A 26,945-nucleotide genomic window follows, 5' to 3' on the forward strand; every position below is an offset into this window, starting at 1 on the left:
AGCTTTTGACCATTCTGAGAAAGCAGTCCAACAAATTAACAGTTTTGCTGTAACCCTGCTCAGCATATGGTGCTGCCCTTCCAGAAAAGAAGTCTAAGGGTCTGGCACCATTCCAGGATAACTGAGAGGGTGCCCTTGCAGTAAAACATGACACATCAAAAGCAGGGTCAATTATTTGGTGTAGGAAAACCTGGGTGCGATCTCTTATAGACTGAATTAAAACTTTTCTATTTAACAAATAGAAAATTAATTACTGAAATATTTGTGGATATTGTTAAAAGGAAAAATGCGGAAGAAAATAAAAATCTTCTGCGAAGATTGTGGTTTTGTTTGAAAAGCTGGAGACTTAATTCTTGAAATAAAATGTCATGGAGAAACAAAAAAGGTAACAAATTGTAGTACATACAGCTACAGTTTCTAGGCTGGACTGCTGAAATCCTCACTCAGAGGTTTGGTTTTTCCTCAGAGCCGTCACTTGGACAATTTTAGGCCAAGAAAAAAAAAAAAAAAAAGAAAGAAAAACCCCAAAAAAACCCAGCTGGTTAGGTGGGGAATCTCTCTTGATTTTCTTTCATCCTCACTTCCTTTCCAGCCTTAGCTGCTGGAAACTGCAAATCCATTCTTCTCAGATTAATGATTGATCCTCATCCTAAATCTCCACTTCAATATTAATAACCTCTCAGAAAACAATTAAAATTGATATATTGTTTGAGTGTGTGCTCAGGGAGAAAGAGAACAGGATAAATCTTCTATGAGCACAAAAAAAACCCCAACTCTATCATACTTTGAGGCCTGCTGATGCCTGCAGTAACATACAAAGGCCCTCCACAGTAACATATGCATCTCCCCATGCTAGCACAAGCATATGACTGGAGCAGTGAATGGGAAGGAGATAGGGCTTAGCAGCACAGAGGGAGAGTGGATAGTCCATCCCACCTTCGAACAAAAATCCTTCCATCACTGAGAGAGGGGACCTTTTCGTCAATTAGATAGAAGATCCTGCAGGAAGGAGAACAATTTCTAGCTTGACATTACCAGCAAGTGCAAACAGGCAGAGAGACCCCAGGCAGGTTCTCTGCTCAGAAACTATTTTTAATGCACAGAGGTGCCTGATGTGCTGAGGCTTTATGATGAATCATGAAGCCACATCATTCAGAGTTGCTTATGTACCCAGTCAGTCTCCCTGAGAATTTTGCAGCCAATGTCTCTACTTTCTTCATGAATCATGGCAAGTAAAGAAGTTGTAAATGGAGACCAGTGACAAGTGGAGTTCCTCAGGGGTCAGTATCAGGACTGGTGCTGTTCAACATCTTTGTCAGTGACATGGAGAGTGGGATAGAGCACCCTAAGCAAGTTTGGTGACAACACCAAACTGTGTGGTGAGGTTGACACACTGGAGGGAAAGGATGGGATCCAGAGGTATCCTAACAGGCTGGAGAGGTGGTCCCATGTGAACCCCGTGAAATTCAACATGGCCAAGTGCAAGGTCCTACACCTGGGCTGAGGCAATCCCAAGCACAACTGCAGGCTGGGCAGAGACTGGCTTGAGAGCAGCCCTGAGGAGAAAGACGTGGGGGTGTTGGCTGACAAAACGCTATCTGCCCTGGTACATGTGTACATATTGATATTTAAGGATGCAGGTTTTTTAGAGAACCATCTCTGGCACACCGAGACAAACTTGAGAGTCATGCCTAGAGAAGAAGAGAACCATCCTTCTTTGGAGATAACTGACCAGCTTTTCCTAAATGAAACCAAACAACAGCAGGGCTTGAAAACTCACTTCAATTTTGCAGTGCACGACTTGCTGCATGCAGTCATGCAAGGGGATTGCTTTATGCAAAAGCAAAGCTCATTCCTAGAGGATTTAAACAATCACAGATTTCCTGGATGAAAGACACTCAACTGAATAACAACCTTATTTAAAGAGAAAACATGGCATGTTTGAGTACCTGAGCTGTCAACAAAACAAGAAGTAATCAAGAAGACACATGAAAATGATCTGAAATTAGCCACTGTTTATCTTTCTACAAAAAGGGAGAATTTTAAATCTAAAAATACAGACATAACCTAGCTTTAAAATCCAGTACCACACCCAGGGAAAACCTCAGTATGGATGGTGAACATCATTTAAAGAATGGGATTCTCTGCTTTCAAGAGACTGGGAGATTTACTCTATATCCTTATCAGGGCATACATATCATATCATGTCATGGTGATTAGCATCTTGCTTGATTAAAATCTTTAATTCCACTAGATTTAAAAGGGTAACTTGAGAGCCACTCAGACAAGAGCCCAAGGCTAGAGCTGATCACAAGCACAGAACAGCATGGTGCAGTTGCAGCACTTGTATCTGCTCCCCTCATTCTTCGGCATGTTGCAGCTAAATCATCTAGCCAAAATAGGTAAACAAGGGTGTGTGTCAGGTCAGCCAGCAAAATCTTTCAAGGCAATGGCTCTGCACTCATCATGGGAAAGAAGATAAAAACCCACTTTGGCTCTCCTTGACTATATAACATTTGGAAGTGAAAAATCAGTTGACTGCTTAAAACCTGGGATGATGCACACCATCTCAAACTATTCTTGAGCAAAATGTTTAATGTTTCATGTGGTTTGGAAATGGCTTAAATTCCCTGCTGAATTTTTCATGCCCATACACAATTTTGCCTTTATCCAAAAAAATCCCCTTTAATTATGTACTCTGCAGAAAATGCAGAAATTCGTCAGAAGGATTCCAGCCACATTTTCCCCCTCTTTTGTTTGTTGTTTTTCAGTTTGCTAGGGTCTCCATAAATTACCCTTACTTGGATATGCCCACCAAAGTTATCTGGACTTCACTGCTTGGGCTACTCATAGAAAATCAGCTCCACTTTTTCCCCCTCTTTCTCTCAATGTCTTTATTTTAATTGAGGAGAATGGGAAGAGACAATAGCACTGGGGAGGAGCTAAAAGGTTGAAAACTTTTGGACATACCCTGCTTTTCACCCTGATACATAATAGAGAGATGTTAATCTCCAGCAGCAGGGCTGCCATGGAGCAAACCCACTAGGCGAGCAGCCGTGAAGTAGTAAAGCCTGCAGAAGGCCAGTTCCCAGTGCAGGAGATACAACCGGAAAACAAGCATAATTAGAGCACAACAATGTGCCAGCTATTCTCGGAGGCAGAAAAGCCTCTCAGGAGCTATTGCAGGAGAGTGAAGCTAGGACAGCCCTCAGACCACTCTAATCCACATCACAGGCATCCCCAGGAACATAAAGCCATCCTCCTACATTCTGTCCTGCCGAGCAGCTCAGCCTAAAGATACTGTTCTCTGCTTTTGTTCTCTGAACACCTTCATTGTGCTGAGCATACATCTCCTAAGGTTTCAGGAACATTAACATAATCCACACACAAATATTATTCTAAAGAAGTGATTCCCATAGTTCTCCTATTTCTGGAGACACATCTTAGAAAAGCTTCCCTAATATACTGGAATGGGACCTATATTATCTCTTCATAAAAGGAATCCAACTTCTAGACTTCTAAATTCATTGCTAAGCAGTTCAGACTTCCTTTTATGCTGTAAGATTTCCTTCCCATAAGATGCAAGATATATTGCCTCAAGGGAAAAGCAGCTTTATGAAGAGGAAGCTATGTGTGCCAGAATTGTTCTCTTCCATTACTGGCAACATCCTTTCTCCCTCCCATTGTTTTAATAGAGCTGGTCACCAGAAGAACCTGCAGCAAAAATACCGATACCCTCAGCAGATCATCTACCGGCCAAGAGCCCCAAACAACATCTGCTCTTCTGCAGAGCCTTCTCGATGTCAGGAAAACATGTTTTCTGCGCATGCCCCATATGGAGTTCTGACAGAAACATGACTTTACTAATAGATTTACTTTCTGCTGTTCCCACCATAACAACATTTGAGGAATGGCTCACTAGTAATCTTCCACCTACATATTTTTGTGTAACTTCACTGAATACAAGGATGAAGGAGGAAAAGGAAGAGAATACACATTCAGTAGCGATCAGCATTACAGGGAGGAAAAAAAAAGTATTTAAAAAAAATCTGGTGACTGATGTTCCTACACGTGATCCCGAGAAATGTTCTCCACGTGCATACACATGCTTGCGTGTAGCCCAGACTCAGTTACACGCTTAAGTTCAAGTGCATGCTTAAATACTACATCCCACGGGCCTTCGGAAAGCATGTATCAAATTAGGCATTTGTTGAAATGCTTTGCTAAGCAAAAGGATCAGTTTATGTACTTTTCCCAAATACTCTGCTGAAATGAGGCTAATGGTTGCAGTGGTACCTCCCAGGAGGTCCCCAATTCTTCCCCGAAGCATTCATTTACCAGGATTTCACTCTTGCACATTCAGCTTTGGGGAATCAGTATGGGAAACTGGGACCAGAGAATGTGCAACACTAGAAATGACAGTATTACCAGAGGTAGCTAATGTAACCACAGATCCCTCCTACTGATTCAGATCTCACACACACCACCATGGCCACTAGCATCACTTCAATCTCTTAAAATCTCCTCTAAGGGGCACAACCTCCCCAAATTCAAGCAGAGGGAAATCCAGGGTTCCCCCAGATTAGAAACTACTTGATTTGGGACAAAAGGAATCTGCTGCCAGGAGGACTGAATGGAGTTACTGAAAATAAGAAAATATTCCTAGTGTTTCTGCACTCCTATCCCTGAAGTGATATGATCAAGAGGATTAATTTTAGACTATACAGTTTTAATGTGAAAAAAAATCTCACCAAACCCGAAGTTGCATCTTAGCTTTTAAGCAAAGACCAGATGGAAAGTCTATCATTAGAAATGCCAAAGGGAGAATACACTCAAAGTTCGCTCCAGGATGGAAAGGTCATTTCTAGTCATGCTTGTTTTAAATGTTCTCAGAAGCACTCAAGCTTTTTGTAATAAGATGGTTTTCTTTCAGTTTATCAACTTGACTTCCTCCAAAATAAAATAAAAAAAAACCTCCAAAACAAAACAAAAGTCACCAACAATACAAGACAGAAACTTTAAAGGCAGGCGCCAGCTCTCTTCTTCCTCTCCAGAGCAAAAGAGTCATTAAATTTTTAATGAATTATTGCTTAGATGACAAGAAATGCCACAAAAATGATCTGTTGATTCCACCCAGGGGTGTTTACTTAGAGCTTTATAGGGAGATTTATGAGACAACAGGCAACAGACAATGTGTCAATGAAGTCTGAGAAGCAATGCTTCACTTATCAGGTACTGATGTCGATGAAGAACACGTCAAGCTGATGAGAAATGCATCAGGCATCCCTACTGTGTTCCAAGCAATGTCCCAAACCCCCAGTGAAGACCATATGCCAGCTGATTGGTACAAATCCACCAACCCATTTGCACTACCATACAACTGGTTGTAAGATTTAGGAAGCTCACTCAGTAAGAGCCTCCCAGGGGCTAAATATGCCTTCTTAACTCTAGTAGCTCACATATGATGGCTAGGAGGCAGCAAAATTGTGACCAGCGATTTTCACCAGTTATTAGAGTACCCCAAGATAACACAGTGTTTACAGCTTCACTCCACTTGCTAACTCACAAGAGCTATAAACACACAGCTTCAACTGAGATTTCACAAGCCCCTAGTCTCCATGTGCCAGGAAGCCCCCTCCCCTTTAAGGTAAGCCCACATCTGAACTACAGTAAGTGAATAAGCCTGATGGGAAACAACCTACAAACCCTAACAGGAAAACATTTAATCAAAGACAGAAATCTCTATTCTCTTATTTTCCAACAAATGTAAAAAAGGCACACAGATATGACGATATAAAATTGGCATTTTCACAGTAAACACATCTGCATCCAGTTAGAGATTATTCCCAATAAGAACTGGAGCTACTGGCTGAAGCTGAAAGTGTTTTTTTCCTTGCAGGCTGTGCCTTTTGTCAGCTCAACTAGGCCAGTCCTTACAAGAAATATCTGGCTTCAGGTCTTCCTTGTGCATAAATAACAAACATATTTGCAAGGTCCAGACAGCTGTATTTATGTAAATCTGCTCAGAGGAACCATCGCTGACTTAATTTAGCGGCAATGGGTTGCACAAGTGTCAGAGGGAAACGTGACCTGCAGCACCGCTCAATGAGGGACAACCAAACAAAATCAAGATTTCACTCTCAAACAGAATGCTAAAACACTGGGATCAACAAACAAATGCTTTTTTGTTTCTTGGCCACTTGCAGATGGTGATTATTCCACATGAAATAATTAACAAACAAGGACAGAATCTTCCAAGCATTCTTTAGAAATCTTCCTTTCAAAACACACCCTTATTTTAATAATTTATCATTTGCAATAAAAAAGAAGAAAAACCAAGAAGGTAAGATATTTGAGACAGTCAAACCTTTTTTAGTCCCCACAAATAAGACATTTGCTTCCTTCCAACAGACTTGACTAATCGTTTTTCTAATCAATTTTTTTAATTGCAAAAAAAGATTTCACAATTAAATGCTTATAGAAGTAAGTCACATCTTCATGCTCCTTCTGATGCCTCATGAATTTTCCGGCTCCTCTCATACAAAGCTTTCATTACTCTGGGCATGACAGAGCCAGAACAGCTACAAGAGAAAGCTCCCATTTCAGCTCCATCCCAGTCACCGACCAAATGCTTAGAAACTTCTTTATCACTCTTAGATCACAGGGAAAAAGAATAAACAAGAAAAAATGAGTTTGAATCTTAAGATCACAACCACATTTGCTGGATAGGTTTGTTAGAAAAAAACAAACTCTGGACTTTGTGTAAACTGAGTGTATTTGGTCAGGAGATCAAACAGATAGGGAGCCTCACAACTCCTTTCCTGCAGCCTCACATTTGTAGTGACAACTGCACTTTCCACTGATGAAAAGTGACCTTTAGGCCCTGACATTTAGGCCCAGATTTCCCAACTTGTGTTACCTCTGCCTCCAGTTTCACAGGTGGAATTCATAGCGCTTTGAGTTTTAAATACTTGGCGACATCCATCAAACATGAGCCCATGTCGTACCCAACAGATTCTTAAAATGGAATATTCCCCCTCCAGAGACCCATGCCATGCTTGATGGTCAACTTACACAAGGTACTGGATGTGCCATATCTCTTGGGAAAATTAACATGCCAAGCGAAAGCTCATCTCTCAAAATAGTTACCCTGCTACCTTATTTCTCTTTTATTTGTTTCCCTACCGCAGTTACACAACACATTCTTGCTGGGGCAAAAGGGATCATTAGCAAAAGCACTTCTGGACACACACAAACAGGCAGTGCTAAATGTGCACCAGAAACAGGAAGATTAATAGTCTTCCCACATAAGAAGGCATAACAAGGCAAATGGATCCTCCATTAGCTTGTCTCAGTAATATCTCAGGAAAGCACCATATACTCAGAATGGAAACAGGGTGGTTCAGCAATAATTTGTTTAAAAAGTCCAAGTATGATTGTAGAGAAAGAGCTCAGCTGTGATGATGCATCACCTCTCTTGTCTTGCTAAATTTAAATTGACTTGCTAAATTTGAAGTATTTTCTGTCTGGCCAACAAGAGCAATTTACTGGCATGGAGAAATGTTTAAATATCAAGAGTCTTCAGGCTCAGTCAAACCAATCATTCCTGCAGCCCTCTCAAAGACTCTTGTCCCTACTGAGGGAAGTGAACGATTGAACAAAACACAGAGATCTGGCAGCTGGAGATCCAACAGCCCAATTCCCTCTGACTGCCACAAGGTCACCTCTCCTTCCTGAGGGCCTATGTCCCATTTTTTTCTGCACACAGGCTGAACACTTGGTGCACCAAGAGAAGTTGGTCAAGTATTCTCATGTTACAAACCCAACTGCCTTTTCTGCTGTAGGTAAAGGGTTACAGGCTCAAATTCTGAAGGACCACTGCTGGCAGGGAGAGGTTAATAACAAAACTTCCATTCGGAGTTTAATCCAAATCTAAGGCATTGAATGGACTAAGCAGAAGATGAGGATTATACTGCAACACTTCATATATTACTGGTTACGACTGTGTGGTCTCAAGTCCATGCTGATACCAGAGGAAATGCAGGCCAGCTGTGATTTTACCCAGCTAACACTTCTTTCATGTGTTGCCTCATCTTTATAAATTCATTTTTACTTAAGACAGCTGTGTCAGACCTGAGCTCCCAGTGCAATCTTCCTTCTACACTTGCAGAATGAATTCAGTCAGCTAGGTCCCTTTTATGCTTGGTTATCACACGAGGTTACAAATGGCTCTGTTTGTACCCAGTTGATACAAAAAGTGATGTCAAAAATGTAACAGGAAGGAGGAAAGGAGCCAATTACAAAAGCAAGACGTGTGAGATAATCTTGGTCCCAGGACAATGAAGGCTGGCAATAAGGAACATCTCATCTATCTGTCAGCTGGGGTCATTCGAGGAGCATGCTGCTGAGAAGAAAGGTAACACCTTGAAAGACCAATTACAACTTTCCAGACCCGAACTATGCATCAGCCTCCCCTGCCCCTGCGCCTTCATTTCTAACATGACAGGAAGGTAAGACTGAACAACAGGAATTCAGTTTTCAAGAAGGCGCCTAATTGTACTGTAATTTAACAACCAATTAATGGTTTTGCAGAAGCTGCATGCTCCACCCAGGGGGCTGCCTGACAGTGTTGAGGAAGTGCATGGTGTTGACTTCCCAAACTGAATCACTTTTGTAAGCCCTGGGGTGATATTTGTAGAGTTTGGGGAAAATTTCCAGGAAACATCACTTACTGGCACTCACAAAAATACCAAGGAAACTCTTCAATTACTAAACTTTTAAGGAAGAAAGTCTTTCTTCTTTCTGAGAGGACAATAAAGCAGCAGTCTCTATGATTTGCTTGGAAGTAGTCACAATTAATACTGTTCTTTATCTCACTTTTCCCTGACAGTGGTAGATGTTGCTCCTAAGCTTTTAATTCTGTACAGCTGCAAGGCTAGGTTTGGTTTTTGTTGTTTTGTTTTTTTTTTCTCTCAACTGTCTTCTACTGATTATTTCCAGGATAAGACGCTGAAGTTAGCCTTATCTCTGAAAAATTTTGGTTTTAACACAGGTTGAACCCAAGCTCATGCTCACAGAGATTCCAGGTACAGGCAAACTAACCCAGGTACAAACAACAGCTCAACCACAGCAGCCCAGAGCTCAGCCTGAACCCCTTTACCCAACTGTCCAGTATCCTGATTTGGGAGAATGATTGCAGCCTTCATTAAACCACATGAATCTGCAAGTAAGTTTATTACTGGAAGTCAAGCTATCCCATGCAGAGGTGAGCCTAGTCCCTCTGCACAACCTGGACATGCCCTGGCATCACAGAGCAGACAAATGCAGATGAAGGGCACAAATTAGTAGCTGGATCATCCATTAAAAGCATCTGCTCCCCTCCACAGTTTCCTTTTGCAACAGTTGCAACACTTTCTTTTTGTCTCCTCAGAGCCAGGGACCAAACCAGGCTTTCAGAAACATTTCGTCCCTGCAATAGTTCTAAGGATGCAAGCACAAATCTGGGGGTGGCTCAAGCATTCTGGAGTATGTGCCTTTCCACTAAACACACATTTCTTTCTTGCTTAGGGAGGGTGGGCAGACTATTCCAGACATGGTCCCCTTCCCCTAAGCAGCATCGGGAAGGATGTAGACCTGCTGACCACAGAAGTGCATCTTACCGGAATAAAAAAAAAAATAAAAATCTTTAAGAAGCACAAGACAGGACAACACAAGCTTGTCCCCATCTCGCATACAAAGTGCAAATGAACAGCTTCCAGACTGCCCCCACCCCACCCCCCAAGCCCTGGGGCCAGTGTTGGCCAAAGTCTTTGAGAAGGCCTCAGAGATGTCCCCCTACATGTCTTACACAAACCAGAAGCTTGGAAGAGGACACAAAACGGAGGCAATGAGAGAAAGGCTGCTGGCACAGACTTGACCAGTACCTGCCCCATATGACCTCTTAGCTGGGCTGGCCCGGCACGGCTGCTAGGAGGGCACATCAGGTCCAGCTCTCTGTCAAGCTGTCAATCAGCATGGCACAAGTTCCATGACACTCATGGGACGTGACACCCCGTGCAATGCAGTGGAGACCCAACAAGTTTGTTTTGTACATGCCACTGCAGCATCGGCTGATACAGCAACGTGCTTTGGCTAGTACTGACATGGGAAGCATTCAAAGCACTCGTGCAGAGATAAGAGGCTCTCCTCATCTCTTGCCTGTGACATGCTGACCTTCGCTCCCTCCCTTCTTGCTAGCATTGTTAAAGGTAATACAAAAATCTGCCCCTTATTTTTTAAAATGTCTCTGTTTCAGAGGATTCCTCCTCTCCCCCCCCCCCTCCACTTTTCTGAGGCCAATTAAAAAATAAAAGTTTACCAGGAAGACATCAAGCAAATAAAAAGTGTCTGATATCACTGGATGCAGCCTATAAGGATCTCGCACATAAAAGAGTTATGTCCCTGAGCACTTTCCAACAGACTTTCAGAAAATTTCATCTTTCTACTTCCCTGACTGGATAGTCTGTTTGAGTAATTCTCTCTTTCTCCTGGGGCTGGTTGCTAAGAGACGCGCTATTACTTCTCCCTCTCTTATGACCCGATTACTGTGATCAGCAAAGACAGCGTGCAGACAACAGCCTGACACGGCTCATACAAGAACATCGGGCTCGTTACAAAATGATGGACTGTATTAACACTCCACAGCCCATTCACTCGCTGTGGCCTTTGCAGAGTCTCCTGGCACAACTGGGGGCTTTTACTTCCCCAGCTTCTGAAGTGCACGCTCAAACATTTTAAATCGTAGGACTGGGAAAGGAGAAGAATGGACTTTTACCTCCTGTGTCTCACTGCCTGCCAGCCGGAGCAATGTTAATGGATCCTCATCGAGAAAACCTCTTTTCCTTACCCTTCCCGAGAAGTGGCCCAGGAACTATGACTATCCCTTTTCACACTCCTGCAAAAAACTTTGCAAATATATAACATGCTTCAGGTTAGCACATTCCCTTGAAGAGTATAGTAACACATTGTAAAGGTGATCTTGACAATTCAGGGGCTGAGAGGTAACCTGATCCTGTGAAGACCTGAGCTGGACTGCTCTGGATGAGGGAAGTGGATGGAAATGCACCCAGCTGCAGAGCATGGTGGTCTCAAGGAAGCCACTGGAATGCCCAATGTACTGGGTCCCTGGCAGAAGAGCTCTAGGTGATGGGGCCAGTAGGGAAGTCGGGAAACTTTGAGCTCAGATTGTAAGCCTGCACTGAGGAGTACCCAGGGCAAAAAGTTAATGTAACTTTATTTTGTTGATGCTGTTACCAAAAAGCAGGTCTCCTGCCAGCTGGTATAGCTCAGGATGGGGTGAGTCACCAGTCACAGAGACCATCAGCTTCCACTTCATAAGAATTGAACCCTTATTACACGTTCACTTTTTAAAACATAAATTTCAAACTTCTATAATTTCCAATATTAAGCCTACTTTTAAAAGATTGTGCTTACTAATACTGTTTTAGTACTGTTTTCCTACTCTTGAGGGCTCCCTCTCCTCCCATCAGCTTGCTCAGGGGCATCTCCGATGGCAGGAACCCCAGGCAGACCATCACATGACAGGTGCTCAGACTACACAAAGCCCAATGCCATTGCAGAATATCTAGAAAAGCCAGTTGCTAAACCTTTTCAAATGGATCTTGTAACAGAGGTGACCCAGATGCACGGGTCCTTCATCTTATTCCTCACCTCCATGGCATTTCCCATAAACTCAGTGCTTTGCAAAACAAATGCCAGTTCTCACGTCAGTGTGATTTCTACCAGCCAGCCCTTTATGTCAAGCTTAATGGTTTGGTCATATCTAGACTAAACCAAAATCTTTCCTTAGTCATTGTCATCACAGGAATTAAGAGTTGGAAGAGACTTCTAAGTCTTTTGCACTTCATAGGTCCTCAGACAGTTTGGGTAAATCCCCAGTGAAGCTCCTAGAGCATGCTTGCATGTTCTGCCATGGCTATGACTTTTCAGTGTGCGTGCTAGTTAAAGAAGATGACAGAAGGGGAATTTTTAGATAATGATGTCTGCTTATTAGGAATTAGACCTGATCCCTGCTCATCCCCTTCTGCATAAGCACCCTCCCCAGGACAGCCAGAATCACATGACTGTCAGTCCTACTCACGGACCCTCAGCTCATGCACTCAGTCCATCCCAAGACACTTTGCTTAGCAACAAGTATTTTGGGCCTTGTGTGTTTAGTCCAATTTGTAATTGTGTAGTGTTCGCTGCCAGAAATGCCTTCTCTTTGGCCACAAGTACAGTTTCTATGGCTTCAAGAATTGCTCATTCATTCTTCTAGCCTTTTATTAGACCAACCTGTAATAGAATTCAAAAGACATTTATTGGTTGCTCTGACTTAGCAACACTCTGGCAGAGTGAAAAAGCTTTAGGCAGAGAAAAGGAAAAATACACTTATAATCCTTTATTATAACAGTTAGTTTTCAGGGTGTAGAAGAGCCACATTGTTTGAACATGGGCAAAAAAAAATATTACTCGACTGTTAACTGTCATATAACAATTGTTATTATTTAACAAACTAGCATCTGGAGGATGTTAACATTTCAGATTAAAATAAAAGGGACAAGTGCTGCCTGCTTGAATTCAAGCTATTTCTGCATGAACATTGCTCTCTCGCTTTGACTGGGTACCACAGCCTTTTAAAACTATATAGAGGACAAACAATGTTTTTTTGAAAGTAGTTTTGATCTAGTCGATGACAGATATTTGAAATTCGAGTTATAAAAAGATGGATTCTTTCCAAGCAAGTGTATGTCAGAACCGTCTTTTTTCTTTTTTCTCTTTTGCCCTTCACCTTTTTTTTTTTTTTCTTTTTGCCCTTTTTCTTTATTCTACCCAAACTGTTGTGGTTCACAGCACAGGCCAGTGCAAAGATGAATCACTATTCAATGTCTGAAATAATGAAGTGGAAAAATTAAATATAGTATCTCGGAAGAGCAGGCAGAGAGGAGGAAAAGAAAATGAGAAAAAATAGCATGGCAGAAAACCAAACCAAAAGCCCCCACCTGCTGGGAAGTGCAACGTTTGCTTTATCATACCAAATAACAGAGAAAATAGGAGCTCGCTCATCGAAATGAAAAACAAGGCTAAGCACTACTTCAAGTAGTTCCCAAATAAGAGACAATGTGTTCCAGAGCCTATGAAAGTTTAATATTTGTAATTCTAACAAAACATGGTCAGAATCGCTAATAAAACTTAGTGGCCTGACTTGACATTTTGCGAACTACAGATAAGTATACTGGTTCAACAATAATTTTTAGGCACCTGTTTTATGTGCATTTTTCCTGGTGCCATTATCTCAGGTGGTATTTCAAAAAAGAAAATGTTCATTCTGAGAGCAAAGCCAAGAGCAGAGTCCTACATATTTGTTTCTATCAAGAAAAGAAGATGCGGACACTATTATCCAGGACAAGCAGTAAGAACTTTTGCGATGACTGCATTCAAAACAGAAGGACCTGCCCAGAGCCAGTTTATTTACACTGGTGAGAATGACAAGTGCTGATACTGGCCACTGGTCTGTGGACAACTGGGCAAAACTCCATGTCCACATGACTGATAAACTATCAAGTAGAGGGATGCTGCCCAGGCATAAAAGCACCAGTTTGGTCTCATGCTTCTTCAATACAGCTCGGCTTGCTTGGGGCAGTTTAAATCTGCTATTATAAAAATGAGAACCACCACTAATTTCCAACTGGTTTCATTTGGTTCTTAACCAACAGAGAAGAGGATGTCATTAGAGAGAAATCAATGGAGACTTCCGAAAGGCTGCTCCAAACTGGTTTGCAGCTACCCCTTAATGAGGGACCCCTGCCTTCCCGTTTGTTCTGCAGCATTTGGGGGCTTTGTTTGTGCTTTAAATGCTCTTGTGTAGAAGGTAGCAAAGCCACCACAAAGAGGCCTGGAGCTTCAAGTTCATTTTCACTGGCTGTAGTTTGTAAGAGCCTGTGGATGATGCAGTTCTGACACTAATGAATAAAGTATTGCTTCAACTGCTCAATTTCTTGTGCTCCATTCAGTGCAAGAAACGCATGAAGAATGGGAACAAGGATTAAGAAGACTTTAAAAGTTTATAATGTGTGCTTTAAAAAAGCTTTCTCTAAAAAACATCACTAACATGGGGACTGTGCTGAGGCAAGTCAGGATTATTTGCAACAGTAAAGTTATCTCCTTCTTCCCACTACATTTCTGATCTCCACAAGCTCAATCCTTAGAGGGATGGGACCACAGCATCCATGGCAATGATGGGATTAGAAAAGTCTCAGAGGACTCAGCCTTTTTTTTTTTTTTTTGCCCCATCACTTACACACTGATGCCTCTTCTGCAGAGCATCAATGATTTTCTTCAGCTGGTGGAGCAAGGCAGGAGGCAGAGACCAGCAGATCCCATTGGAAATACTTCGGTACTCCCAGGACTCAATTCAGCATCAAAATGACTGAATAACAAGATATTCCCATGCCTCATCTAGGCTACAGCAACAGTTTACGTGTATAACTCACAGCACATGCAAGAGAGTGAGCCACGATAAAAGACTAAAACGCATTATCTCATGTTAACATTGAACAAGGTGCACACAAACCACCACTGGAGTGTGGCTGAGACAGCTCGCTGCTCCTGCAGCCACCTTCCAACAATGAGCACAACACTGCAGAAGCTCACAAGAAGCCCCAAGGAGCAGGTATGCCAACTCTCTGCCTCTCAATCAACACACCTCCCATCAGCAAGGATTCCTTTTGCTTTGGTGCAGACCCAGCACAGACAACCACAAAAAACAAAAACAAACAAACAAAACCCCAAAACAAATCAAAACAAAAAAGACAAAAAAAATCCCCAAACCAATCAACCAGTCAGAAAAATACAAACCCGCAGAATCTCCCAAGTCAGCCTGAATTTATTCTTTCAGGGCTCTCGTCCAAGTAATGAATAGACTCTGGACCTGGTTAGCTTCTCTGAACTGTCAAAGACTGTAGAGCAGGGAACAGCAGAGCTAAAACACAGAGTGTCTAGTCCAATAAATCCATACCCAGGTTTCGAAAATTAGACTGAGCTACTGATAGCAGCTGCTGTAAACAAAACCCACTAGGTATATCTGCCTATAAAGAGAACAACAAACAGCCTGACCGTTCACAATCCTAGTCCCCTACAGACATAGCAGAATATAATTCATTAGTGCTCAAGAGCCTCCACACACAGGAAGAGGAGGAGCACATAGGGATAGCCAAGCCCTGGGAAACCTGGATCAGGTGGGTTCAAGCATTCACATTGATGTCAACCATGTAGCCTCACCCTGGAGCTGGTCCTGCTGTTATGCCTTGTCTCGTGAGTCACTTGCTTTGTCCTCCAACCAAAGTAAATGGAAAGAGATGGGTTTAAAAAGAATCCAAACAACAAAAAAACAACATTATGAAAACCTCAAAGGCCTTCACATGAGCCTTGTTGTTCACCGTATCTGAAAGCCACCAAAGGAAAGGAAGGAGAAAGCAAGAACTTGCTTTGATTCCTGTCCTTTCATTTAGTTTCCATTATTAAATCCATATTAACTGCTGCTGCAGGTATTATGGTCATCAAGCAATGTCTGGCATTTCTCAGTAAGTGAGGATAGACTTGCTCCTCACCCTGCCACCCTTCAAATGATTACACATGATGGCAGAGGAGGCATATTCAACCTGCAGGGAGCTGCGGCAGAGCCTGTGAATGCTGGACTGGAAAGCCCAATCCTGCAACTCAGGGGACTTTGGGCAGCAGCCTCCCAGGGCTCACTAGTTGGGCTCCACCTGCATCAGCACAGTGTGTTTTCTCCTGGACTTGCACTGCTTCGTATCTGAGGAATTCCATTTGGAGGGGAAGGGGAAAGGCAAGGGGAAAAGAGGTTTTGAAGCTCTGAAAACTAGCTCAAAATTAAAAGTATCCAAACACTGCAAAGCTTGCCACTCACTATGCTCAAGCCATCTGATGGTCTAAAGGGCCCTAACTCAGGCTTTTCTAAGCAGCTCAGGCAGGGCATCACCCCCGGCACCATCCCAGTGCATATACCCCGCACTCCATCCCAGCTGCCCTGCCCCAGCAGCATTTGTTTCACAGCTGCCAGTTGTCCTCCGAGTGACACAGAGCCTGCAAACTCACACCAGCCCCATCACCACCAGACCCATGGCAGCATGCACAAAGTCAGTGGATCAACCATCACCAATCTCATTCTGTACCAGATGCCTCCTTAGTCTGCCCTGGAGGGTGAGACCCTGTTTTCCAGGACTAGGGGAAAAGAAGAAAAGGAAATCTGCTTCATCTGTAAGCCGTAAATCCTCTCCACCTTCCTGAGGCCAGCAGAGATGGGAACAGCCGTGTGGCAACACTTTCCCAAGGCCCCAGTTCTGTTGAAGATGTTGAAAGACCAATTTAAATGTCAAAGCTAGAGAGCCAGAGAGGAATATGTGGCAGGGAAAGGAGGTAGGGCATCCATAGAATCACAAAAAATTTGGAAGGGACTTTCAAAGATCACCTAATCCAATGCCCATGCCATTGTCAGGGACATCTGTCGCTAGATCAGGTTGATCAAAGCCTGTCTACCCTGACCTTTGGGGCATCCCATGATTTTAAAGAAAATGAAATTAATACTGTCTCCCCAGAAAAAGGTATTAATTTGCTTAAAAGATTTTCTGCTCAGTGAGTACAGAGAACAAGACCACACTTTCAGAGAGAGTCTGCTGAGGAACAGAGGGAGGAGGCAGGTAGCACCAAACACGTGAACATAGAGAAAGAAGCCAACTATAAGAAATAGACTGTCAGGACCCATGGCTGGATGATGTAACATATATATCAGGACCCTTCTCCTTCCAGCACAAAGAGAAGATGCTCTCAAACTCCAAATACATCCAGCTCCAACCGAGGATCATCCCTGGCCCCAGTTCTACACTTCCAGAGCCACTGCTCAAATGTCTGGACATCTAATTTTGATTTCCAGCCTAATTCACTAGCAGCTACACTTCCTTCCCATGCACACTTGTTTGTCTTGTAGAAAACCATCTTCCCCAAGCATAAACAGCTCTCCTCCCTCTGTGTGATGAATACAGAGCTGTGTAAGATGTCAGAAACCAGCATGTCCTGGGGACTGCAGTGTTCATGCCTCCTGGGATCAGGCAAGGTTAATCCCCCAGAAACTGTCACAGTGGGGAATGCTAACTGTAAATCCTCCAGAAACCCAGCCCAGACAACAGCACGTGGACGTCTGGTCCAGTGTTTGTAGGACCTATAAAAACACAGCTGTGCCTGCCTCTTCAGATAGCTGAATGGCAGAGACCTGTGCAGAATGTTAATCAGAGCTGTGGTCTTACTGATCATTATTATTATTATTATTATCATTACTACTACTACTGCAGTCATACCTGGGGCCCTCCAAACAGAGCCTTGCAACAGCAAGACGGAATCTCTGCTTTGATAAGTTGAGAAATCTAGTTTGAAACAAGTTGCAGCAAGTCACCATGGCAAATAGCAAAGAGAGGGGCTCACAGCACTATGAAAATTGCTCATTTAGCTGGTCTAAACCATGCATGCCTTGAGTGCTTCCAGTCATAATAAAATGCTGCTGGTTTATAAACTGTTGGCTGCTGCAATTTCACCTTTTTTCATTCATTTAACCATTTCTTTTAAAGTTCCATTGAGTACCTTTTAATCAACACCTTCTGGCTGATTTCTGTGCAGATGTTAGAGGAAAAAAAATAATAAAATCAAAGTCAAGGTGAGACCAAAGAAATGCCTTTGGTGGGAGGCAGGAGGAGAGGGGTGTGCAGCCAATTCTCCACTGTACACAGAGTCTGCTCCACAGCCTGTAACTCCAGTGTGTTTTCAATGTGATCAAGAAATAAAACCACAAAATGTGATCAGCTGGGCAGATCTGCTACGTGCTAGCAACATACCTACAAAAAAAAAAAAAAATAAAAATAATAATAACAAAAAGAAGAAGAAGAACAGAAATGCAAGGCCAGAGGATGCATTTTCCCAAACATTAAAAGCAATGAGCTGAAGAAATTAACGGGAAAGGAATTTGCTGACCTCCCAGAGAGATACCAAACACCATTCCTGCAGCCTCTGGTAGCAATGAACCAACTCCAGCGACATGGCTGGGGCAGGCAAGGCTGTGCCAGGCTCTGATATGCACAGATGCTTTCTGCCCCATTGCAGCCCTGGGACAGCACTTCCCAGGAGCAGTGCTGCTGCTTGCACTCATCTCTGGCAGAAGGATGCTGCACTGTGTGCTACCCACATGCTGGGCGGAAAGCCCACATGCCTCCAGTGAAGCAGCTCTGGTGGGACAGGAGGGATGAAAACACACCGAGGCAGAAGGGGATGCTGCAGCTCTTCCACCTACAGACTCACAGATAACCAGATGGGAAAGACCTGTGACCAACAGAGAACAAATTTAGGTAAAATGACTCACAGTGCCCCTTTATGCAGGGAACCAGTGGGGCATGGAGCTGTCTCTCAGGCTGAATTATTACTGCAAAAACAATGGAGGTAATGGACAAAAAACCCAAACAATTAGGGAGCCTGGAGGAGAGAAGGGAGCCTTAGAAAGTGAATGAAGCATGGTGGACTAAATATTTTCTCACTGTCCCCTTCTTGCCTGCCAGATCCCAGAAGCTTCATATTCTCAGGGTTATATATGGCTGGGCTAATGGCTTTGCACCAGCTGCTGACACCTACCAGCAGCGTGTCACCTTGTGAAAGTGGATTAGCTTAAGCTGCAGGCAGGCTGTCGCATCACTAAGCCAGTCCCTGACCAGGTCTTGGCCAACCCTTAGCTCTTCCAGTCCTGTCAGATAACGATGGAATCTCCAAAAGCCCAGCATCAGACAAGGCAAGGGATTAGCACTGAAAAAGTCTCCCTGCGAGCTTCTAATGTCTTCTGTTTTATAAAAGACCTGGCAATGCTCTGCTGCTTGCAGGACCAGGTAGTCAGGGTTGCATGAGAAATATATGTGTGCCACATCTCCCCTTCTCAGCCTGCAGTCCCTGCTCTGTTCTTAAGGACAGCCTCCTTCCCCAAATGCCAAGAAACTAAGAATTTTTTAGATGGTGATAATGTTCCTAAGTCACATATAATCAGATCTACAATCATCAAAGCAGTGACAACTAACGCATACTGACATCTTTCATAAAAAAAAAAAAGCGGCTGATCAACAACGGTTTTCCTAGGACAACAAACCAACCCTAATGTCATTTTTCATTATTATTTTAAATTTTAAGAGAATTAGAAGAATAAGAAATTCTAATTAACTTGATGGTGACATTTTCACTGCACTTCAGAAATGGATTTTCTACTTTTTTAATTCCAAATGTCTTTCTCTTCCTCTTACTCGCTAAGTTTGTTACTGAAGGCAACAGAACAGGTGCATACGACTTCGCTTTTCCCTCCAACACATTTTCTTTTTTCGTTCTGAATTCTCCAAAGTTAGAGCTGCAGAGGAAAGAACTCGTCAGACTTTTCCAACTTTCCTACAAAATGTCCTTAACATTAGAAAATTGCTCAAGTTTGAGATTTAATATGCTCGTTTATTGTTCTTTCTCCTTTTCATAACTCTGTAATCTTCCTGAAAATGCATATGCTTTAAAAGGGGGAAAAAAAAAAACAAAACCACAAAAAAACAGATTATCTTACTGCACTCTACACTAAATAGGGAAAAGTGGTAATGGAATGAAGCAGAGCATCCAAAACCAAAAATCAAAAGGTTTGCCTGTTTTCTTGAATACAACCAAGATTTCATTTGTGGAGGAAGAGGGAGAGCAGAAGAGAGAAAGTTTTCCACCGATTTCTAACCACAGTAAATGACCAAGAAAAGGAAAGCGGCCACTCTGCTAAGACAGATACTACTATCCTAAAACCCTTATCTTTCACCGTTTTGCTGCAGGAAGGTCCCATCACACACTCTCCACATTCAGCTAGGGGCATTCAACTGTCAGGTTTCGAGCTGCAAACCCCAGAGGCATCCCCAGCTGTGCTCCCTCCCTCCATAGGTACATAAGCCAAGAACCCAACACCCACACTTGTTGCTTATGTGAAGAGAGGAGGACTTCTATAGCAGGGGGTCAAGGAAAGCTGAGACATGGTGGTTGTTCTCTTGACCTAACCACTCCAAAGGCTTTTGTGATGGCTACATAAACATCCTCAGCATTATTTCATATTCAAGAGTGTTCCATAGTAGAGGGAAAAGGTTAAAAAAAAACCTGAATCAAACCAGTAGGCTCCCACAAACAGATCAACAAAGAACACGTCAAGAACAGCCTATGTTAGCAGTCAGAATCAAACTGCTGTGGTTCCTTCCTAAAAATAATAAATACATACCATCACCTCCTGGTTGCTTGTATGGATTGTACTTTGGCTTGGGGGCAACGACAGGCGCAAACTTCTTTGGTGTCTGCTGGGTAGACACCGAGATGCTGGGAGTCCCAAAGGTGTGTGTGGTCTCCATCCTTGCAGTAATGTGACCAACAGGCTCGTTGGTACTCTTGGGTGGCAGCCAGGACGGGTGGGACATGGTTCAGATCTGAGAGAAGAGATGATGAGAGTCACAAGTATATTAGAAATTTAGGATGGGGAAATACAGTTGCAAACCTACTACTTTGCAGGTTTATAAAATCAAATCTATAAAACCCTTTAACATATTTAACTTGCACGCACTTCTCTTTAAACATATTGGTCCTAATGTATAGAAATTAAAATATAAACTTGTATTTTCTTCCCCAGTAGGTCAGAATTCCTGATCAGGTTATTGGTGATACCTGCAAAACCATTGCTATTTTCATCCTCAAACCAAAATGGATACAGGCTGATACCCTGGAGAAGCCCATCAATCCTACCATCCATTCAGAACAGTAGCGATACATTTCCCTTTCACTGTTCAGCTTTTGTGAGTACATTAATATATAATAGTGCAGATGCTCTGGGGACAAGTGTAGTCACAGATAGGCACTTCCAAAATACACCTTTAGTACTTTTTAACATGTAATTTAGAATGAAAATCATAGCGATTTTCATTCAAACTTTTAAGAAACAGGTTTTCAAAAGCAGCTAATCATTCTTGATGCCTCCATTTCTGAATGCCCAGCTTAAGATATTTTAAAAGCATGTCAATTCTGAAAAAATGCCAGAATTCCACAACTGCTGACAACCAGGCTCCTTTTAGGCATCTCAACTTGTGTAACAGAAAAGGGAGGCAGCCCAAATCATTACTTATTTATGAAAATCTTGGCTTTGGTCTCTTAAAAGCCTACATCACTTTTGAGAACTGGACTCAGATGCCACTGAAAATGTAACTCATAAAAAAACAAACCACCCTGTTCATTGCAATAAACATGTGCTTTTCTCTGCACACAAACCACACTTGCTGGGTAGCAGTGATGATGGTCCTACAGTACTATCAAGATGGTCCTACAGAGCTGGATTTGAGATGCGATGAAGAAATGAAGACACCACACAGGCAAAAGCCAATGCTTTTGAGCCCTCTGTCCTAGAATGGTTTGTGTTGGAAGGGACCTTAAAGCTTACCTAGTTCCAAACCCCTGCCACAGACAGGGACAGCTTCTACTAGACCAGGTTGCTCAAAGCCCCGTCCAGCCTTGAACACTGCAAGGGATGGGGCAGCCACAACTGCTCTGGACAACCTGTTCCAGTGTCTCACCACCCTCATAGTGAGGAACTTCTTCCTAGTATCTAATCTAAATCTCCCCTCTTTGAGCTTAAAGCCATTGCCCCTTGTCCTGTCAGTTTTGTCCATGCTCTGCTTTGGTGTTAGGACTCCTCAAGGCCATCGAAAACAGCAGGCACCTATGACCCAATCAGGAAAGATTTGGTTTGATCATGGAAAAGGATCAGTGCAAGCGACAGAACCAGGTCATGTAGCAGAGTGCCATTGCAGAAAAGCCCTTCCATCTGGGAACAACGGGACAATGCAGAGAGGCAACTGGATTTGCAAAGAGGTGGTCTGTAACTGCAGCAAGTGCAATATACCAGGGATGAGATGCAAGAGAGAGCTGTAGCTCTGCTGAGCATGGCAGCTAAGGGCTGTATTAGCTTGTGTGAACAATTTTCTGAGAAGAGGGGGAAGAGGAAAGGGGACAGAAGAAAGGTGAAGACCACCTTGGAGTGAAATCATTACCAAAGTCCACAATCCTACAACACTCTAACTATTCTGACACATCTCTGTGGTCACGCATGCAACCTTCTATTTGAATTGCTTCCAAAGCTGAGAAGTGCAGCCACATACAGTTCATTGAACGAGGCAGGAACGCAGCCACAGGCTCACTCCTAGTCTACCTGGGCATATTCTTGGTGCCGCACAGCTAAGACTTCTGTGTACACATGCTTCTCAGAGAAACAAACAACGAGCTCTTCAACCAGACCCCAGGATTATATGGAACACTTAGGCAAGAAGGCAGCATATCTGATAGCCTACCTACCTGATAGTCTAGACTGTCTGTCTAGAGAAAACAAAACAGAAATCACACTTCATTTCCCTTTTCTCCTAAGTTGGGCTCACAGATCACCAGAAAAGCTTACAAGAGTAAGCTGTTGGGACTTAGGAGCAGAGCTGTTTTGCCAGCTCATCCTGACTGGCAAAACATCTGCATCTTACATGCTTCATGGTGGAGCAAATTCAGTAAGTCCTTTATCAAAGAAGCAAATGAAATCTCTTGGGTATAAACCAGAAAAAGTAGTCCTGTGGGTTCCTGCATTTATAACCTTGTCCTAGCTATTTGCTGTTAGCAATGCTGAGTCAGTCTTGGGGAAAGGAGCAAGGTCTCCACATGGAATGTGCGGACAGTACCTCCAGCTAACAGCAATGACTGTTAAAACTGATGTATATGTATGTCTGCTTATTCCAGCCCAGTAAGTTCACTCCAGGTAACAGATTTCCTACTTGAGTCATTTCTACTTAAAGTCCCAATGTCTGACCCAAAACTAGCAGATAGACAACCTGCGGTCATCTTATACCTCCATCACTTCTTGTGTGGGAGAGGAACCAGTAAGTGCCAAACATTGGTTCTAACACTTGTGGCTCTTCCTCACTGTGCAGTCTGATCACTCAGTGTGCACACAGCACTTTAGCGATTCCTACCACTGGAAGGTGAGCCTGTTGCGCTAGACAGCTGATACCAGTGAAAGCCATCATGACTGGCTTTTAATGAGGCAAATGGGAGCATGGCAGAAGCACCCTGAAGATGGACAAGCATCCAGGACTGAGCTGCAACGACACGACTTTCTTCCCCTATATGACTGACGCCTGACCTTACATTAACACTGCTGAGCGTCATTCTGAAAGCAAGAAGTGAAATGCAGGTCTTCTCCACAGGGCTGGAGAGGAAACCAGCCACAACGGGTGAGGGCAAAAGGTACGCAAACCATGCTCCCACCACCTTGTGCTTCCCTCACCCACACCAGCCCTGATGGACCTAGAAAACACTGCCACTCGAGCAGTAAGATTCACCTACACTGCTGCCTCCTCCTCCCATGTCCTTCAGAAATGTAAAACACAGCAATAAAACTTAGGCAGCTATCTAGGTTTTAGGAGCAGAAAGCAATGAGGGCACTGAGCCTTAAGAGCTAAATATGACAACTCTGCACTCTGCAGAGTTATTACATTCAAAGATGACTATACCTTACCCATTGCTAAAAGCATCCTGGAGCTTTATTCTGACATGTTTTTTAGCCCCTGGCTTGACATCTCATATGAAAGAGCATCCTGCTGCATGAAACACCATCAGACCCTGGACATCACCTCCATTCAAAGCAAAAAAAAAAACCTGGTATGGACCAGATTATTATCATTCCTGTCCTGGAAGCTCCCTAGTTGTTGCTTAAGCTCCCAGGTAACATGCCTTGGTCCCACTCAGCTCTCATGGTCTGTCAGGTTTATGGCAGGGATGGACTGAGTGACACACAAACCAAGAATATCTGCTTCAGTAGCCACGTTGCCCAGTGCTGGTGACAGCTGAAGATGATGTGAATCTCAAGGAATAAGTTTAAAAAGCAGACTCTTCTTATGGGCAGTTTGGGAGCATGAAGACCACACTACCATAACTCAATTGCTTAATTGCTCACTATAATCTGGCACATAGGTCCTTCTCAGCTACCCTCTAATGCATTTGTTTTCATGGTGGTAGTATTTTCTAATTGTTTCCCCATTAGCCTTTTCTCTTTCTCATTCTCCTCCTCTCGTTTTCTGTTACGCATTTGCTGCCACTCGTTTTTGCTATCTGTGCCTTGACAATGTTTTCAGCAAGTTCCCTTTTCCTCATCTGTTCCAGCCCTATCTCTCTAGCCTCAATTAAATTTAGCCTAACTCCTTTGTGAGATCATAAAAAAAAAAAGAAAATTAATCGCTTTTTAACAGCTGAAGCTAAACTTCTGGGTTTGCTGTTATTTCCTCCTTTCTTTCCCACCCCCATTTTTTTAACCTGTCAAAAGGCTAAGAGTAAGGCAAAATATAAAGGGCAGTGGCTTGTAGATGGGCACAGTGCCCCACTCTCTGCAAACCTGTCTATGGTGGAGCACCCTGGCTAATTCAGAGAAAGCCATTTGTGGTCCCTCATCACTCTTTGCAATATTGCCTGGTTTTCAATCAGAAGCTCCTTTGGAGAAAAACAGATGAACATTTTGTGATGCGAACAAGTAATCAAAACAGCACAGGGAAACTTGGGCTTATAACCAATCCTCTTACTCTAAAATTACTCTTACATATGGCACCGCCTCTGCATCATTGTGGTTCCTGCATTTGGATGAGAAACTTCAATAGGTAAAGGCTGTCCTTTTCTGGCTAGCCAGGAAACATGATCATCAAATGCATGTTTCACTTCTGTCTTTGAGGTGTTTCCTTCCAAAAAAAAAACTTATTTCTGCTGCAAAACAGTAATGTTTTTCAGAAGTTTCTAAGTACATGTGGGATGCGAGATTGCAGAAGTCAGTGGTCATAAGGATAAAGTCACTGGGAAACTGAGAGGAGAAAAAGAACAAACTGTATTGGATGATGTGATGCAGGCTTTAGCGAACCAAGGAATGGGTAAAACACAACAAAAGGAGCATCAAGATGGATGTGCTGGGGGAACACAAGAAGCAGGACAAAAAAAAACACCCCAGGAGCCTGCACACTGGCAGGGGCAATATGGTGAAGTGCATCTGCTCGCCTTGGCTGTTAGGGATGGAGCTGTTAGAATAGCTGCATTATCCACTTCTAAGGGTGACTATAGCAAGCTCCTCCTTGAAGGGTAATAGCAGATGGAGTGAAAACCATCAAACCCAATTTGATCACTTTGGTCTTCAAAAGCAATCCCCCTCCATTGAAGAATAGTGAGTTTCACCCACTTTTTACTGGACAAGCCACTTGTCCAGCAAAAGTAGCTCACTGCTCCTTGGATGCCAAATTCATAGGGCCTGATCCCTCTGCTGCTCAACCCAATGGCTAGACCACAGAGCTCTCACTGAGAAGTTAAACTGTAGGTGGAATCTACAGTGGCTCCCACATTTCTGCTCCAAGCAAATAATTCACCAGGCACGCTTTGCATACAGTGAGCCCTTCCTAGCAAACATGAATAAATCTAGCCACCCAACATTTAACACAGCCAGGCTGGAACAACCTTTGTCATCAGAACGTGTGTCCCTAGGAACCCTCCCAGAGGGACAGCAACCTCTTGCTTCTCACTCAGTGCTGCATCTCCCTCTGTGTCTTGGCTGAAGCCACCTGCATTTCTTTCTGCTACTCTTACACAGCCATCCTCCTTGGTCACCAGTAACTCAACAGCTCCATTCCTGATCTGGCTGTTACAATTTTCTCCTGTGACTCTTTACTCACTGACCATTCTGGCAATATCCCTTTTCCCAAATATAATGCCCCACCCCAAATAAAACTATCGTAAATCTTCCTTATGTCGTTGCTTTGAAAGCTCTTCTCATTGATCATCTCATCTAGCCCTTCTGCACTGTGCAAGGCACGGAAATCTACCCAACTAATATACCACAAAGCTTATGTTGCGCTAAAGAATATTTCTTATGAAGTACATGTAGCCTCAACTGAAAGAATGTAAGTATTGGAGAATCCACCACAACACTAGGTAAATTGTTTGAGCAAGCAATTAAGCACCATAATTACAGCTTCTCCTTTGTGTCTGGCTTTAAATTATCTAGCTCTCCTTCTAACCACTGGATTCTGTTATGCTCTGTCATCTGCATTATAGACCTGCCTCTCTTCCTTACGCAGATCCTTTCAGAACAAAGCCAGGCCATTGGTTAAATTAAATCAAAGCATTTAAATTAAGTATCAATTAAACTCACCGTGAAGAGCAGAGTTCTCTCAATTCATTCATGTATATTTACTCTGAACTCTATTCAATTTTTCAGCTACCTTTTATGAAATGGTGGATGCTAAGCTAGCATAAGATCATTTTTTTCAAGAACACTAACTTAAAATGGAAGAGGTAAAATGATGAATAATATGAAAGCCAAAAAAAAGACTGAAATCAGCTGTGGCTGCCCGAGGTTCTGTTATCCTTCCTTCCTTGGAAGCATTAGTCATCACCTACTTTTGGAGGCAGAGGATAAGACCAGACTAACCATGATAAATAACATTAAGAGCAAAGACTGAAATCCCACTGCATAAATAAGGAAAACAATGTGCTCTGGTTCTATCATTAGGACAATCTTAATGCTGCAAGTTCAGAAAATTCTAACCATGAAAGAATACACCTCAGCAGAGGAACTGGAATCCACGAATCCCAAGATGAGACTGCACTATCTAAAACTGTCAGACCAGGAATATCGATAGAAGATAACACCAGGCAGTAACAAAAGCTTGACAAGGTTTTTTTTTTTTTGTTGCTTTTTTTTTTTCTTCCTTTTTTTTTTTTTAAATGTGTGGCAATAAGTGTTT

General features: G+C 42.9%; 1 protein-coding gene and 1 long non-coding RNA gene across 12 annotated transcripts in view; one reads left to right on the forward strand and one right to left on the reverse strand.

Annotated features, from left to right (window-relative positions):
* Positions 1–26,945, reverse strand: part of LPP (LIM domain containing preferred translocation partner in lipoma) — a 311,612-nt gene that overhangs the window by 188,510 nt on the left and 96,157 nt on the right. For all 11 annotated transcript variants that reach the window (XM_057427444.1, XM_057427446.1, XM_057427441.1 and 8 more), the window contains one exon: positions 20,369–20,570. In XM_057427444.1, coding sequence (XP_057283427.1) covers positions 20,369–20,561 — 193 coding nt within the window. In that variant the 5' untranslated portion in view covers positions 20,562–20,570. The remainder of the gene's footprint in view (positions 1–20,368; positions 20,571–26,945) is intronic.
* On the forward strand, positions 8,477–13,885 carry LOC130608953 (uncharacterized). The gene is made up of 3 exons (XR_008974678.1): positions 8,477–8,510; positions 9,080–9,226; positions 13,755–13,885. It is a non-coding gene; the product is annotated as an uncharacterized LOC130608953 (long non-coding RNA).

Source organism: Pezoporus wallicus, unplaced genomic scaffold (assembly GCF_028554395.1).
Source record: "Pezoporus wallicus isolate ANWC-B61680 ecotype Strahan unplaced genomic scaffold, APGP_CSIRO_Pwel_v1 scaffold_7107, whole genome shotgun sequence".
NCBI classification, from domain to species: Eukaryota; Metazoa; Chordata; class Aves; order Psittaciformes; family Psittacidae; genus Pezoporus; species Pezoporus wallicus.